The sequence below is a fragment of the Triplophysa rosa genome, linkage group LG18 (assembly GCF_024868665.1).
Source record: "Triplophysa rosa linkage group LG18, Trosa_1v2, whole genome shotgun sequence".
Classification (NCBI taxonomy): Eukaryota; Metazoa; Chordata; class Actinopteri; order Cypriniformes; family Nemacheilidae; genus Triplophysa; species Triplophysa rosa.
The window spans coordinates 22,364,011-22,381,159 of record NC_079907.1 but is presented as its reverse complement, the minus strand read 5'-3'; the positions used below and the strand labels follow the sequence as shown (position 1 = coordinate 22,381,159).

General features: G+C 39.6%; 1 protein-coding gene across 7 annotated transcripts in view; it reads left to right on the top strand.

Annotated features, from left to right (window-relative positions):
* Nucleotides 1-17,149, top strand: part of raraa (retinoic acid receptor, alpha a) — a 102,403-nt gene that overhangs the window by 72,546 nt on the left and 12,708 nt on the right. The window contains exon 1 of one of the 7 annotated variants that reach the window (XM_057358166.1): nucleotides 5,196-6,076. The exons of 5 other annotated variants lie outside the window; for them this stretch is intronic. In XM_057358166.1, coding sequence (XP_057214149.1) covers nucleotides 5,938-6,076 — 139 coding nt within the window. In that variant the 5' untranslated portion in view covers nucleotides 5,196-5,937. Of the gene's footprint in view, nucleotides 1-5,195; nucleotides 6,077-17,149 lie in introns of those variants that run through there. One more of the 7 variants, XM_057358160.1, reaches the window with a different exon arrangement.

The following is a 17,149-nucleotide window of genomic DNA, read 5'->3' as shown; positions in this document are numbered from 1 at the left end:
CTTACACTTGAATTTTAAGTGTGATTTGACTGAAAGCATTACTTGTTCATTTAGAAAAATATATATATATTGTTATCGTAAAGTCCTTTGGTCACGATAATAATGAAGTGAAAATCTGATACCGTAAGAGCCCTAATAACTAGTTAAAGATCATACTTTACTGTCTATTAAAAACAGACGTCAAATAATAATCAACAAGAACTTTTTCTTTAATCGAACAATATTCATGACAGATAAAGGCGAAACCTATTCAATAATATACTGTAAGTAGTAAAACAATGTCAGTATTACGTAAAGAAGTGCTAAGCGGAGAAAGATAAGAGTTAAACATATGAAATAATGTCATATATTGCCCTCTTTTACACTCACACCAGTACCCGGGCCATTTGAAACACTCATATTAAACTTGATATTATAAAGTCTCTGTCGGTGTAAATAATTGAATAGTACATCTGTAGTAATACTGTAATATAAAATGTCATAGTTGATCTAGGGTCTGTTCTTATATGCTCACAGATCTCCCACAATCCCTATCTAACCCAAACACACACACACACCCTCCTCTCTCTCTCTCTCTCTCTCTCTTCTTTGATATGCTGATCTTCTTCTATTCTCTTTAATGAAGAGGTTTGGAAGTTATCCATTTCATTACCCCCAGCCTGTCCCCCACAAACACCCCCCGGGCTCAGGGCTATTTGTCATGGGGCCGTGATGGGCCTTTGTTTGCCGTATTTCTGATGTGCTATTAGCATCTGAACTGCCTCCGACGGGCACATTTCACATCGCACTCCTACTGACAACACACCACTCACAACAAAGATATCAGCGACACTTTGAATGTCTGGTTTATATCACGCGTGCGTGTAAAGCATTTGACTCTATAGTCAGTCCTGGCACTGTCTCCACAATCATTTCGAATAAATTCATGGTAAAACAGAGTTTTTCAGTTTTCTTTTATTGAAACCAGCATTGATTTAAGAACGCATCCGTTTGTGTGGCCTGCAACTCCACCTGCTTTAATGCAAACATTTAACATCCAAACATTTCCGAACCGTCCTGTTGCTCAGTTGTTTCAGAATTCTCTTCACGCTTTCTTTCAGTATCCCGGAGTGATACAAACACACAAGCCCACTCCACACTTGCTCTCTGCATGCTGGATCAGGTGTGTTTTGATGGCCCGGTGCAAGTCTCAAGTGCATGTCATACGGGATGCCTACAGCACCAGCACAGAAGAAAGTAATCCCCCCCCCCCGTCCCACATCCGACACTCAGAACGGACTAATCCTCTTCAACAGCTCTCAACCCAAAAGCGTCTCTCTCCCTTTGCTCTTGGCTGCGTGCTGGCTTACCCGAGCTCAACATCACAAGGATGGGCTTTCACAGGCGCTTGGATGGATGGACACAGTGAGTGCAGGGCAGGTGTATGTGTGTATCAACAATCAGAGCATCTTGATTAATGAAATCGTGTCCTTTCTTTTGCTTTCTCACGGTTATTGTCCAGTTTTTACTTGGTCTCTAAAGGAACTCGCCCTCGTGTTATTTCAAACCTGTTTGACTTTCTTTCTTTGACAGAACACAAAAGAAGATATTTTGATGAATGTTATTACCTGCCACCCATTCACTTGCATTGGTTTTGTGTCAATGCAATAGAGGTGAATGCGTGCTGTTACTGTTCGGTTGCCAACTTTCTATAAAATATCTTCTTTTGTATTCTGCAGAAAAAAGAAAGTCATACAGGTTTGAAATAATAAGAGAGTGAGTAAACGATGACAGAATTGTTCTTTTTAGGTGAACTGTTCCTTTAAGGAAGTTTTCGTGAATCTGTTCTTGTAGCTCAATTGCTAGCACACTGCAGAGGTTGTGGGTTTTATTCTCAGGTAACACGCTTATTCTTTTTTAATGTATGCCTTGAATGCATTTGTTTGACATCTGACAAATGTGTATATGTTCATGTTCATGTCTGGTTCAGAGCTGGCAGTATATACAGATTTTGCTGTCTAAAACATGAATGCCTCAGTATTAGGGGCAGCAATTCATGCAAAGTGAGCTCAAGATATTTTTCTCACATTTTCTCTAAACAAAAATGATATAATGCATAAATGATATAACCTCAAACATTTCAGTTAACATAATAATATATCATTACCGTAATACAAAATAACTTTTGAAATGACCCCTCCGTACCATACCGTATTAAAACCCCCTTTACCTGCTGGTGCTTTTCTCTGTAAGAATGGATTCTGCTTGGCTGAATGTGTAGATTGAGCACTATAGCAGGTTATGGCTGCCGTACATCAGCCATGTGCTATAAAGACCTCTCGCCAGAGCTCCAGAGTGTGCCATAAATGCCTGAGTGTGCTCTGTAGGGCGCATTAAAGGGGCCATGTCTCTGTGTGTTTGAAGAATGATAGGTCAGAGAGAATAAAACTACAATGCAACGTCTTGTGTGTCTAGATTTATGAAACACGCCACCCTGACACCCAAGACTGCTTCAGCTTTGATTTACTTGGCGGAGCTCTAGAAAGCTCTGGAATACCGCTAACATCACAGCGCTAACAGCTCACCCGGTAGAGTTAACAACACCAAAGTCACGGGTTTATTCAATGCGTGTAGTGTGTGAATGCAGTGGAAATAGCTTGAAGATGAAAGTTTTCGGTCATATATAGAGATATTTGTCCATGCTACTTTTTCCTTTTCTAACCCTTGGAAAAAATGTGCAATGACAACCGAAAATCTAGCCCAAATACCACAGTTATCGTAACTATGGCAAAGCTGTGGAAACAGTCACAGAAAAAACTCAATCGCAGAACGATTCGGAAAGCTCTGGACATTGTTTGAGAGAGATTTGTTATGATCTTGCAATAGTAACAAGAACAAACGTTGTCTTTCTACTTATGTCCTACATTATCTGCCATACTAGCCCATACTAGCCCATGCTAGGTCAATCTCTTCTCATTCTTTAGTTTTCTTCTCAACGTTCTTCACGGGCTGAAAGGTGTTCCCACACTCTCAATTCCAGATTCCTGATTTCATCCTGCCTAGTTAAACCACGTCTTAACTGCTCAAACTCAACGATCCAAGAACAGACTAACTCGGAGCTCGTCCTCGTGGACACGGTTCTTGACTAGAGTTTCCAGCCTTTCATAACTCGCAGTCCTGACTCCTTTCGGTCGTGCACTAAAAGATGAAAAGCCGTGCTTGCTTTGAGGAAGGATTCATTGGTAGAAGAACAACAACACAAACAGGAACGTAAGCGTCAGGGAAGACGTATACTGCAGTGCTCCAGTTGGTCTTCAACACACATGGCTCACGTTGTTGCCGCTTTAGATTATCCAGATTAAGACTGTTTTGCTTGCTTTTAAATGTAGAATCCAAATCCAAATCTGTTACCATTTCTTTTACTACTACTACTGATACTCTAACAGAAGATCCCAGGCAAGCCCCCGATCAATTTGATCACTTAATTATCCAAAGAGAAGCGTTCTGAGAAAGATTTTTTAGGTCATGAAAGCAACCTTGAAAACACCAAACTAATGCACACGAGGCCGGTGACAATCTATGCGTCATGTGAAAGGCCAAGCACTATTGTCCTGTTTTAGGGCACCTCTCTTAACTTCCTGGAAATGATTCATTTTAGTGTGGGTTATAAAAACAGTGTAACACCCTTAAAGGTACCATCCACTAGAACGGCCCTCAGCCTGGCTCATAAACCCACGTTTACCCCCTTTATCACCCCACTCAAACACCGAGCTCCCTGGCATGGGGGTGGCACTCATCAGAGGCTTTCTGTTTTTCGGTGCGTGTTGTGTAATCCTCCATCATGTTTCGGTCAAGAGGTTGAATGGAGATAAATGCACGTGTGCTGAAAGAGGACTAAACTCACAAAAACTCATACATTGTTTCATCTTTCTGGCATGAATCGCACATTCTCACTTCTCGCAAGGTCTCAATTTTAATCCTCGCCTAAACATAATCAGGGCTACGTTAGACCATCACTTGATCTTGTTTTTAATTTGACAGTCAATCAAATCATCTTAATTAATCTTGCTCTGTTACTTCATTATTCAGAATGAAATCTCAGTTGCAGAAGAGGTTTACATTTTCAAAACGGCTCCTATTTAATGGATCGATCGAATTTAGATCGTGTCTTAACACGCATGCTTCAAACTAATGTGAACTGCAGGAATGGAGGGACAGTAATGTGCAGGAATGCGGGTTTATCTTATCAGCTCGCACAAACAGATCGGGTACTGCATTATAACACCCACACAGTTATTTTCACCACTGCAACATTTGACTTAAGAGTACGTTTTGAAGCACTGGTCTCCGTGTCCATAGAGCTTCTTAACGTGTGGGAAAATTGTGTAAAATCACTTCACGTCCAGACTTCAGGGTTTGAAAATGCTGGGCTAGTTTCCACCTCCCGCACGATCACTTTGAACAAACTTTTCTTCCTTCCTGAAACTCTCGAATCAATTTGGATATTTGAAAGGAGTGAAGTAAATGCTTTAGAGTGACTCAGACACGTCTGGACGAAGCGGCTGCCTGTTGCGCAACTCATTCAAGGTGTTTTTCTGCAGAAACTACCAGTGTGTCTTTCAAAGGAAAGCGCTCTTGTCGCTGAGCGCGGTTGTGTGTGGCTGGTGAACACGGTGGAACGTCTTTGTGTGATGTCAGATGAGAAAGGCATGGGAGCGAATCTGTGTCATGGAATGGGTCATTGAGAGGTGAGACTGCCTTTTTCCACGGGTTCAGAGAAAGTTCAGCCGCATAACATTAGGCAAATTAGTAATACGGTAATGGAGTGAGAGAGAGAGAGGAGAGTAAATGAGCGATGAGAGAACTAGTGAGGGGCCAAACTAGTTGGGCGGGAGAAACTTAAAGAGGAATGAAAACTTAGACCACATGCTGTGTATAATTCATAAAACCGGACATGTTTACGATATCCTGTCATCTAGAATTAAATAAAATATAAAAATCCATGCATGTAGTTCTGATACATTTAGGAATACCATACATCCTGATTCTTATTGTTTTGCTCTCCCAGACGTCAATATGCTACACAGTTATAACGTGTTATTTTAATTCATCAACTTCCAGTTTGAAATGATTGATAAATGGCTTCATTATATATCGTAAATCCAGAGAAACATAAGCTATTTCAGTGACTTTTGTCAACGTGTTTAGACCGATTTCGAGACAACGCGCGTAGACTTCGATTCTAATAGGGCGGAGATGAGGGAGAAAGGTGGATGGGGGCGTGGCTAGAAGCAGCCTCTTCCCTCGTCACCGCTAGTGGGCAGGGCTTACAAAAAGCTGCTCGCTCTCGTCACGGTCCGCTCACACTCTCTGTTGCGCCGAGCTCGTGGACTCACGGCAGTCGCGCGGATTAACAACACACACGAGCCGATCATACGAGCGATTATACACATTTTAGAAGAAACCTTTTTAACGTTGGAGGAAGAGTTTGACCAGAGCACGGAGCAGATCAAGAGACCGGACAAAATAATCACGGCACATAATCCCGGACTCATCACTCAGCACTGGACATTTAACTGATGAAGTCCTGTCTCGTTTACGCTGTATTTTATTTATAAATTATATGAATAAACCGAGCGAGGCTTTGGAGTACGGTCTACGTTATATTATATAGAATTAATAAGATCTATATAGAATTTGCACTTTTAAAACAAGGACGTCTTGACGTGTGAATACATCATATTTTGCAAAAAAAGTTGCATTTCAACAGACACTGCTTGGGTCGAGCGGGATCATGCACACGGGCTTTATCTTTAGTTTGACGTGATTTCGTAGTCCCTCGTCTCCTCTGGGAATATCTGGGAACGTTTGGGATGGATCAGTCCCTCTGTTGAATCTCTATGCGAGAAGTAACGTGCAGTCGTGGTGTTGTCCTGAGGAATTAAGTCCGATCTGATCATGTACGAGAGTGTTGACGTGAACCCCTTCCTCATGATGGATTACTATAATCAGAGCAGAGGATGTCTGATCCCAGACAAGATGCCTCATCCATTCAGCTCTTCAATCAGACATCAGCACTGGAGCGGATCCAACCACTGTACGTGCACTTTTATTCAACCTTTCTTTTCACGCGCATGGGTTTTTGTACGGATGTCGATGTGTTTTTGCCCCTGAGCTTAACTAACGTACAGTCTTTAGTTTCTAAATGTGATTGGATTCTTTATGTGTCAGTCATTTATTTGCTGACATTTAAATCCAGCTGGTTGACCCACTTACACGCGCGCGGGCGCGCGCACGCATACACTGAGTGACTACTGCATGGAACGCAGCGCGACTCTGGATTTGACAAGCTCTTTAATATCTAAAAATGTAAGAGAGGACGTGCTTTTTACAAGTTCTTTACGAGTTCCAATAGTTGCATTGAGATCTAGTTATTTATGGATGTTAAAAGCACTGAAAACACCGTCTTACGAGAGCTGTTTATGAACGTTTATGATGCATGTTTTACGATGAATCGGACTACATAAACTAAAACCCACAGAATATGATTATAGGACGCTTTCCTGGTCATTAGGTCTTAGAATTGTGAACTCGTTTAAGTTAAAGGTTGTATGTGAGAGATTGCCTGATGTTTTCCTTGTGTGGCTCTTTGAGCGGTTTGTGGTTGGTGACCGGAGGGCGCGTAGGGTCACGCGGGGTCAAGGAACCCATGACCTCTGACACTGCACAATCTTTCTAACCGAGTGTCGGAAGCAGCAGTCTGCTAATGTTTATCCAAAATACTCACACTGTTGTATCCTACAATTGTTATATGTTTAAACTAGCCCAACCATAGACACATCAGCCAACCCTGAGAGACCCAAAATATTAAAAAGCAGGACTTTACCACAAACTCATAGGCTCATAATAACACTCTTTACCTTTCGGTTTATGTGTTTACCTTGTGCGTCTCCGTTCTGTCAGTTCCTGTCCCTGGTTCAGTTTATAATGCTGTTGCAATAGGCCTATAGTAAACTTTACACATACGCACGATGGAGGCAAACTGCAGATAACACGAAAGGTTGATGGTTATTACCCTAATATAAAAAATAACACAAAATCGCATTTAAAAATATATATTTGAAACAAAATATTTTTGTTTCAAATATATAAATAAACAAAAAAGTGAATATATAAACAAATGTGAAATTATTTACCACACGTGACGTTTTTAAACATTGTCTTATATTTCTATAGGCCCCTGCAGTAACTTCACAGACCTCCAGGGGTCCACAGACTGTCCGTGAAAAACACCACACCGGGTCTAAACTAAATTAAACATTGCAAGAATAAAACATTTCCATAGTGCAAGATTAACTAGATCAGTCAATAGAGTGCTTTTCTCAGGCGTAGTTTGAGGTGTATGAATAGGACGTGCTTTATGTTTGTGTACTTTGAGCTGTCATTAGAACCTGACTCTTGTCTAAAGTACATCTGCAGCCTTATCAAAGAGTTATCTACAAGAACAGCTGATGTATGTGTATATATGAAGAGTTTGGCTCCAAAATGAGATAACTCTGTTTTTAAAATGTTGGGTTCAAAAGTAAAAAAATGTGTTATATTTTATCATGTTTTTATTGTGTTAGTTAGCTGTATTTTTTAGTTATTGTGGCTTAAATCAAAACAAACCAACTGCAGTTTGATTGACATTAATTGGAATGCACAATAAAAAATGCATGACTTTTGAAGAGTTATCTCATTTTGGAACCAAACTCTTCATATTGTACATACAAGTGGAATGCATCAGATACGTCCATTTTGCTGCAAATCCGTGTTTCATGAGATTTGTGTGTGTTTTTAGATGCCAAAGTACTTCCTCCTATGCTATTTGAAGGTCGGTTCTCTAAAAGGTGTAAACACGGAGGCTCTACGGACATTCATTTTCTAGTAGAGAAATGTTTTACAGTATCCTGCAGGAAAGCATATACAGACATGCTCAAATGTGTTGGTACCCTTGCAGCTCATTGAAATAATGCTTCATTCCTCTTGAAGAGTGATGAAATTAAAAGCTATTGTATCATGTATACTTGCATGCCTTTGGTATGTCCTAGAATAAAGCAAAGAAGCTGTGGAAAGAGATGAATTATTGCTTATTCTACAAAGATATTCTAAAATGGCCTGGACACATTTGTTGATACCCCTTAGAAAAGATAAACATAATTGGATTATAGTGATATTTCAAACTAATTAGTTTCTTTAATTAGTATCACACATGTATCCAATCTTGTAATCGGTCATTCAGCCTATTTAAATGGAGAAAAGTAGTCACTGTGCTGTTTGGTGTCATCGTGTGCACCACACTGAACATGGACCAGAGAAAGCAAAGGATAGAGTCGTCTGAGGAGCTCAGAAAGAAAATAATAGACAAGCATGGTAAAGGTAAAGCCTACAAGACCATCTCCAAGCAGCTCGACGTTCCTGTGACAACAGTTGCAAATATTATTAAGAAGTTTAAGGTCCATGGAATTGTAGCCAACCTCCCTGGGCGCGGCCGCAAGAGGAAAATCCACCCCAGATTGAACAGAAGGATAGTGCCAATGGTAGAAAAAGGATAACTGCCAAAGAGACTCCAAGGTGAAGGTACGTCAGTTTCTGATCACCCCATCCATCGCTTTTTGAGCAAAAGTGGGCTCCATGGAAGAAGACCCAGGAGGATTGCTAAAACCCATATTGACAAGCCACAATCCTTCTGGGAGAATGTCCTTTGGACAGATGAGTCAAGACTGGAGCTTTTTGGCAAGTCACATCAGCTCTATGTTCACAGACGAACAAATCAAGCTTTCGAAGAAGTGAACACCATACCTACAGTGACACATGGAGGAGGCTCGGTTATGTTTGGGGCTGCATCTGGCACAGGGTGCCTTGAATCTGTGCAGGCCACAATGAAATCTCAAGACTATCAAGGCATTCTGGAGTGAAACGTACTGCCCAGTGTCTCAGTCACAGGTCATGGCACCTCCAACAGGATAATGACCCAAAACACACAGCTAAAATCACCCAAGAATGGATAAGAACAAAACATTGGACTATTCTGAAGAGTCCTGATCTGAATCCTATGGAACATCTATGGAAAGAGCTGAAACTTGCAGTCTGGAGAAGGCACCCATCAAACCTGAGACCGCTGGAGCAGTTTGCTCAGGAGGAGTGGGCCAAACTACCTGCAGACGTCTCATTGAGAGCTACAGGAAACCTTTGCAGGAAAATTGTGCAGTCTTCGTTTTATGTGGAGGGGTACCAACACATTTGAGCACGTCTGTAGAAGCTTTATGCGAGGGAGTTGAGGGTGTCAGTATGGTGTTAGTCATCAGACTGATGCATCAGGGTCTTAGCGGGGGTTGATCAGGATCAAACACGCTTGATCTTTAATAGTCGGCTTCTCTCTGTGCTAAGGTGGATGTTTCCAGAGAGATTACACGCCTCAGTATGAAGGAATGTTGCTGCCTCTTATTCATATGACAGTCAAAAACATGCATATGCAGGACCTGCTGTACATACATAATGTGCGTTTTGGCATTTCTGTGATGATAACAATCCTCAGTGCTCAAACCGGTGATAGAGTGACCTTCAAATGTCTGTGCCATCAAACCAGATGTGTTATTCAGGTAGCTAGCTATAATCATGTGGACAGTCTTACTAACTTTTACTAACATGTTTAGCAAGATTGATGATAGCAGTTAAATTGAAGACAGTTACTTTAATGCTACGTTGATAATGATCAAGTCTTGTGATAGAAATTATGGACGCTAAAAACATCAAAGGGTTTTGACTGAATTACTGGTTTTTGAACGGAGTGTCTTAGAGGCCGTTTACACGAGACCGTTTTTAACTAAAAATGGAAAACTTTTGATGCGTTTTGGCTGTTCATTTACGCAACAACAGCGTTTTGGGGTACTAAAAACGCAAACTTTTGAAAACGGGTCTCAAAGTGCAAGTTTTTGAAAACGACGGCGTTATCGTCTCTGTGTAAACTCTGAGGCGGCGTTTTCCAAAAACGATGATGTCATACGCATGCGTTTTATATGCATTTATATACACAATCTATGAACACACATGCACGCAGACAAAGTGTATTAAAAGCGCTTTTAGCTTAAAACAGGGTATGCGTATGTGCGCAGGCACGTGGTTTTTCTTTACAGCGCCACAGCGCCATCCACTGGCCTGGTATGCCTAATACAGCGTTTTTATTCATTTTCCCGGATCCGTGTAAATGCATATCGTTTTGATATGGTAATTCGCTGTCGTGTGTACGTGAAAGGAATTTTTTGTATGTTTTCGTCGTGTAAGAGAAGTGGTTGTGCTTCAGAGTTCAACTTTAGCATTGGAACATTAAGTGGTAACCCAACACGGTATCAGAATTGTTTAACGTGCAGAAGCAAACAAAAATGTCTGCACTATCAAAGTGTTTATACAAGTGAAATCATGAGGGCATTTTCTCCCTTGTTTCTCTTTTAGCTGTACGCAATTATATGGTTAGTGCGTTGCATGCTAGTCTTCTGTTTGTAGTTTCTGCGCTCATATCGCAGGTAATGGCGACCACAGCATGGTGGAGTCAGGCTTTGTCTCATATTAATCTTTAATGCAGACCTGTCCCACTTTACTTACCTGCTTCATGGCCTGGTCCGTCCTCTCATGTGCCAAATGTTTGGTTGGATGGGTCATGATGGGTGACTAGTCCATCACACACATTAAGACAGACATCATTTCTAGAAGTGTTACACTTTGCACTGGTTTATGGTGCATACATGGCATTTTATCTCTTCTGCATGATGCTGGATGTTTGACTTTTGGATATTGGTTGTTGATATGGTCTTGATCTGAACCATGTTTGTGATGGCTCTCAGAAGAGCCTGTACACATTACAAATAGAGTTTGTGCATGAGTTTGCCTGAGGATCCCCAAGTTTTTTAGATCATGATCATTTTACACTTTTATCAACATTAAAACTTTTACCAAATGTGACAAAAATTCAGTCTGGACGCATTCGGTCCCAAACAAATTGGCATTTAAGTTTGTGAGTTTGTTTTCTTGCAACTGTATGGACAATATTAAACAAGCTGAATACTTAGTTTTTTAAACAGCATGCTGTCTTAACATTAACACTAATCTTGCATCATTTCAGAAATGTTCCGAATTTTTCAAACAAAAAAGTTTGTTTGTGTTTTTATTTCTGAACGTGAAGGAATCTTAGTTCCCAACGTCCCATTCCTGAGATCTGTGTTAAGATATGAGGGTGGTTGAAGCGACACGCTTTTCACGTGCAGTCTAGGGTGTTATGTTTGCGTTGTTTGCTAAATAGTTGAATCGCATGGCTAGTATTAAATAAAGCAGAGAATACTGTACTTTTATTGGCAGCAGCAGGTATTAATATTTAGACAAACACACAAGGGTCGAGACACGTGTAGAACTTTGCGCATGACCTGCATTTCTATTCTGCTGAAATTCTGTGGGCGTGAATACTACTACAGCTGTCAATTTGTTGCAGTAGTACATGACATTCTTTTTTTATAGCCTTTGTAATTTTAGCTCAATTTGATATGATTTATATGTCACCACTTTGTGGTGTCTTGTGGTGTCTTTTGTCTTTACTCAGCCAACAAAAAAGCACTCAATCAGTTAAAGGGATAGTTCACCCGAAAATGAAAATTCTGTCATTATTTACTCACCCTGAATGTCAGTAACCAAACAGATCTCATCCCCCGTTGACTCCCAGTATGTATTGTCCCTACTATGGCAGTAAATGAGGGTTGAGATCTGTTTGGTTTCTGACTTTCTGTCAAATATCTTTCTTTGTGTTCATCAGAACTAGGGCTGTCACGATCATGAAATTTGGCTGACGATTAATTGTCTAGTAAATTATTGCGATTATGACGATTAATTGTCTGTTTTGGGGCTTTGGCGATTAATTGTCTGTTTTAGAGCTTTGACATTTAATTCTCATGCATTTTTGATTCAGCTTTGAAACAACCATATTGTTCTGAATATAAAAAATATGTTTTTTTTCTTGGAAATACATCGGAAAATAGTGGTTTATCATATATTTAAGGTTTAGGCTTTTACCTGTCAATAATACAACCACCAAATACTGGTAAATGAAGTAAATTGATCAGGTGTGAATTGAAGCCACCATTAAAATACTATCAGTCATAGAAAAGCTTCTAGTCTGTTTTTTTCTCACTTACAAGACTACAATAAGTTTTTACTTCTATGTTAATGAAATGTTGGTAGACTGGTTTTCACACTGAGATTATCTTAAATAATATGAAAATGTACTGCAGGTTATTTTTATGGTATATGCTTTGGTTTTTATTGTGTTGCGGTGGTATGTTTTACAAGTATTACAATGCGTTAGTTACAATAAATACACTAAAATATGTAATATGCAGATGCACTACAGCTCCCCCTAGTGTCTTCTATAGAGATGTGCAATAATTGCGATGATCTGAAACCATCACGACGAGGCCAAACAATCGCCATGAGACGGTTATTTAATAATCGTGACAGGCCTAATCAGAACAAAGAAATTCATACAGGTTTGGAAATTTCATTTTTGGGTGAACTGTCCCTTTAAGCAGTAAATTATGGTTATGTGGATCAATAAACAAAATCAGTGTTATATTAAAAAATAACAATGTATTCATTTTGATTGAATGTTGTATTCGCTTTCGTGTGTTCTTCACGGTGAGATTGATTGTTATTTCTACTTCGATTAACGCATTTATCATTTTTACAATGACTGAGTTGATTTCTCATATGATAATTAAATAGCAGGAATGGGCCGCCACATCAGACGTTTTTGAGAATCACACGTTGACTTGGGCAGCAGATATGGTGACCCTTTTCTCAGGAAGGGCTGATCTCTGACTTCAGATGTGCAGGGGCTGTCCAAAGACCTTCGATTCATACAGGAAATTGATGTCTGAAGAGGGAACGGGATCGTCTGATCCTCACAAATCCCCACGAGTGCACACACACATGAAAACGTTAAACTTTGTTTACTCTGCTGACAAACCCATGACCTCTGAGACAGTGGGCATGTGTTCAGTCATTCTACCCTTGAGAGATTTGCATAATGGGATATATGGTTCAGATGTGCCAAACATGGAAGAGTGAATGGGGTCAGTCTTCATTTGCTTTATTGAATTATTGAGGACGAACGAGAGAAGGAGCGAGGGGCCTCTGTCTGTTTTCATTCAACCCCTCTCTTTGCCCCCAATGAACCATGCCAGCAGTCGTCATTAGCGGAGAATTGCATGTCTTCATTGTCTGCCATCTGATATGCTGCAGGACAGCAACAAATTGACTGTTACAGTAATATGAATATAAAGATTGTGAATCGTAAAATGGTTGATTAACACAAATAAGACTTTTTGAGGGTGTCCTTAAGTGTTATAATATATTCTTGCTCTTTAGACACCACTGTTGGTTACAGAAATACTCGACTATGTTATAATGATGGCGGCCATTTCTAATGCGCTATTCATATTACACTCTTCAAAATAAAGGTGCTTAAAAGGTTCTTCTCAGCGATGCCATAGAAGAACCATTTTTGGTTCCACAAAGAACCATTCAGTCAAAGGTTCTTTCAGGAACCATCTCTTTCTTTCCTTTTTATCATCTGAAGAACCTTTTTTCGCCACAAAGAACCTTTTGTGAAGCAGAAAGGTTATTCAGACGTTAAAGGTTCTTTATGGATCCATTTAGACGAAAAGGGTTCTTCTATGGCATCGAAGAACCTTTTAATGCACCTTTATTTTTAAGAGCGTATAGCCGTCGGCTCTCGTAATAAGTAATTCCCACAGCTTTTCTTTAAACGCTATCACACCCACATTTGAACCGATATGACACATCTCAGTTGTGTTTGTTCACATGTTCATAGAGTAGAAAGATGTGTTGTCTCTCTGTTGGAGAGAATTAATGGTGAATAACTAAGGGCAGTATAGGGTTGAAGAGCTGGTTTGAGTGCTTTTTTGATTTGGCAACATAATTGGCCTACTTTCCTTTACAAAGACATCTGGAAACCAGAGCAGTCTAGATTGTCAGTGCTGCGTGTCTGTAAGCATTGTTTTTTTTTTTGTAATTTATGAAGAATCAATTTTTCTGATTTTACAACACTAACTGCTGTTTCTATGGTCAAAACAACATGTAGATAACAGGTATAAGCAGTGCGACGTATATATCGTACATGCTATGGAAAAATCTGTCTGTGCTAAGAATAAATTTGCCAATGTAGCGCGCGTGCGATACAGTTTTGCACGTGTTTTAGACAGAGCCGCTTGTTTGTGTGAGGTGTATTTGTCGCGGTGCTTGTTTGCGTGTGATGTAAATCAATGGTGCACCGCTATTTTAGTTGTTTTTGCGTCTAAAACTTGTTTTCCTGCTGTACTGAGTCCACTGTACTGTACTATCCGGCTCTTTAAATATGTCACCTGCTTGTTTTGCGTGAATGTGAATGAGCTGTTTAACGCATTACTACACGTACATGCGTGTGGCACTCGTGCATTTGTCTGCGTCTTTGTATGAGGACTCTGTATGATCTCCGGAGCTGATCTGAGAGTTTATTTCTTAAGCATTTCACTGCTAGAGAAAAGATATCGTCCACACACTCTTTGCGACGACCCGTCAAAATAAAAGTCTGGTATACATCCAGATTAAAACACTGTTGTAATATAATATTTACTATAGTAAATTGTAGTTTTCTAGCAGTAAATTGATCAACTATTAACACTAGAGTATACTTATATTTACTAAACTAATATATTAAATATTATACCATTGTATCTGCAAAAGGAGGAATTTTACTGCAGTTTACCATTGTAAATAATTGAATAGTATACTACAGTATGTGGACAAATATAAAATTATTGTATAGTAAAAGAATGGAAAACACAGAACTCAGAAAAATTCAAATGAACTTGGTAAAAACTCAATTATATGGCCCTAATATACCCAACTGTAACACCGCAGTCAGTGATTTAGTTATTAATTTTTATATACATTTTAAGGAATACATTTGGATCAGTGTGCTTGTGCTAAAAAAGCAATGCTTCAACAACAGGATCAGAGAATGAATTTGAGGTTACATGTTAACAGCACTATATTATTTAACACTGTATTTACACAAACATTCTGAAACAAAAAGGAAAAGTTCACAAAGTGGCCAATAAATCAGCCGGGCTAAATATCAGTGATTGCTGTAATTCATTCTTGATGGATAGGGTTCTAACAGTTTTGCTAGAAGCAGAAAAGCAAGTTCCAGTCATTAATAATGTTTATGCAGAATTTGACGTGCACTGAATATATTTGAGCCTGTGTGTCAAAACATATTAAAAGATTTGAGATCATGGTCTTGTAGTGAAACGGAGATGAATACTGACTGCAGAAGCCTTGAAAACAGGTGTGTGTGTGTGTGATTAATATAAACAGGAGGTGTGTATAGGTAGGGAGTCTCCTAATCTCCTCCGCTCAGCATGAACACATGCCCTTACCAGAGAGAGAGAGAGAGAGAGAGAGAGACAACTGTGACATTACCATCAGAACTAGGCCATTTAGCTAATAAAATATGATGTCATTTTTCGTCCTTTTAATTTTTTATATTTTTATTATATATGGTGATTTTAACTAAACAAACATTGAAGCTGGGTAGATTGAAAATTCAACGTATAGACCACTTCGAAAGATGTAAACAGTGCTTCAAAAGCACTTCCAGTTTCAGCTTTTTTATATTTATTATTATTATACATTTATAATTAAATCTTAAAGTGCCCATTATGTTCTATTTTTAAATGTCCTAATATTGTATTTGAGTCAAAAAACGCTGTCATTTTCTCAAAATATGCATTTAATATCGCCCCATTTCTCAAAGATCTCTAAACGGTTCCCTCTTAGCAGTTTGAAGATTCATTTCTCTAAACCCCTCCCTTCCGCAAGCCCACTGCTCTGATTGGTCGGCTACCCCAGTCTGTTGTGATTGGTCTTTCCCAAGCGGCAACCTTCCGATCTCTCTCGTGAAGCCAACGCGGAAGTGACTTAAACTGCAATTCATTGACCGGCCGCTAGAGGCGGGCTCCAAAACAGAGCAGAATCTCATTGAGCCCCATGTTAAAATGCCCAACTTTACAGCAGAAAAAAACATGTTTACAGTCTGGTTAAAAGATGATTTTGGTCTATATAGCTAATTTTACCCTTCATGACAACTGTGAGAAGGGTGAATTTTTTTATAACTCACCCGTTAAACTTATATTAAGCCTTAAAATTCTGCAAATTAGGTGCGTGGCCAGTTGAGTGACAATTGGTTTCAAACCCCAACCACGTCCCGCCTCTTTGCCCATTTACAATTATTCGGGAGTGACGCACTGCTAAAATAGCGACTGCCGGCTCCACCCACTTTAAGCTTCAAAACAGCTCATCAGAAATCTACGGGTGACGTCACGGACACTACTTCCATATTTTATACAGTCTATGGTCTTTCCGCATAAATGCACAGCTACATTTCAGCTCTTGGAGGCTTATTATTAACTTACACAAAGATTATTAGTACACAGAGATGCTAAGGTTAGAAAAATAGCATCGATTTGTGTTATAAAGATGATGACACTTATGTAAGCGAAAGGACCCACAGCTAAACAGTAACAGTAAAACCACGTTAATGCGTTAGCCGCAATGCTAACGTGGCTGACTTATGAAACATTACAGCATACTAGCATGGCGCTAGTAATGCTAAGGACATGGCTTCGATTCAGGGGATTACACATACTCAGATAGAAATGTATAGTACAATGCAGTGTAAGTTGCTTTGGATAAAAGCGTCTGCCAAATGCATAAATGCTATATGCTAATCACACTTACAGGTTGTGATTCAGAGATGTTTATTGGTCCAAATAAAGTCATGCTGACCGATCGTTCATGGACAAGCGTTTAGCAAATCCCACTCTGAACTCGCCAAGGTTGGAGAAAAAGTTGTCAGTAAAATGACAAAAGGTTTGGATTATACTGCTGTGCAATCGTGGGGAAAATATTTTTATCCTCTGGTTCTTTACATCTTCATCCTTTGGATTTGGAAGTAAAAACAGCGTTACATCCAGCGTTACATCCACCGTTTATATAACCTTCATCACCCAAATGCAGTGAACAA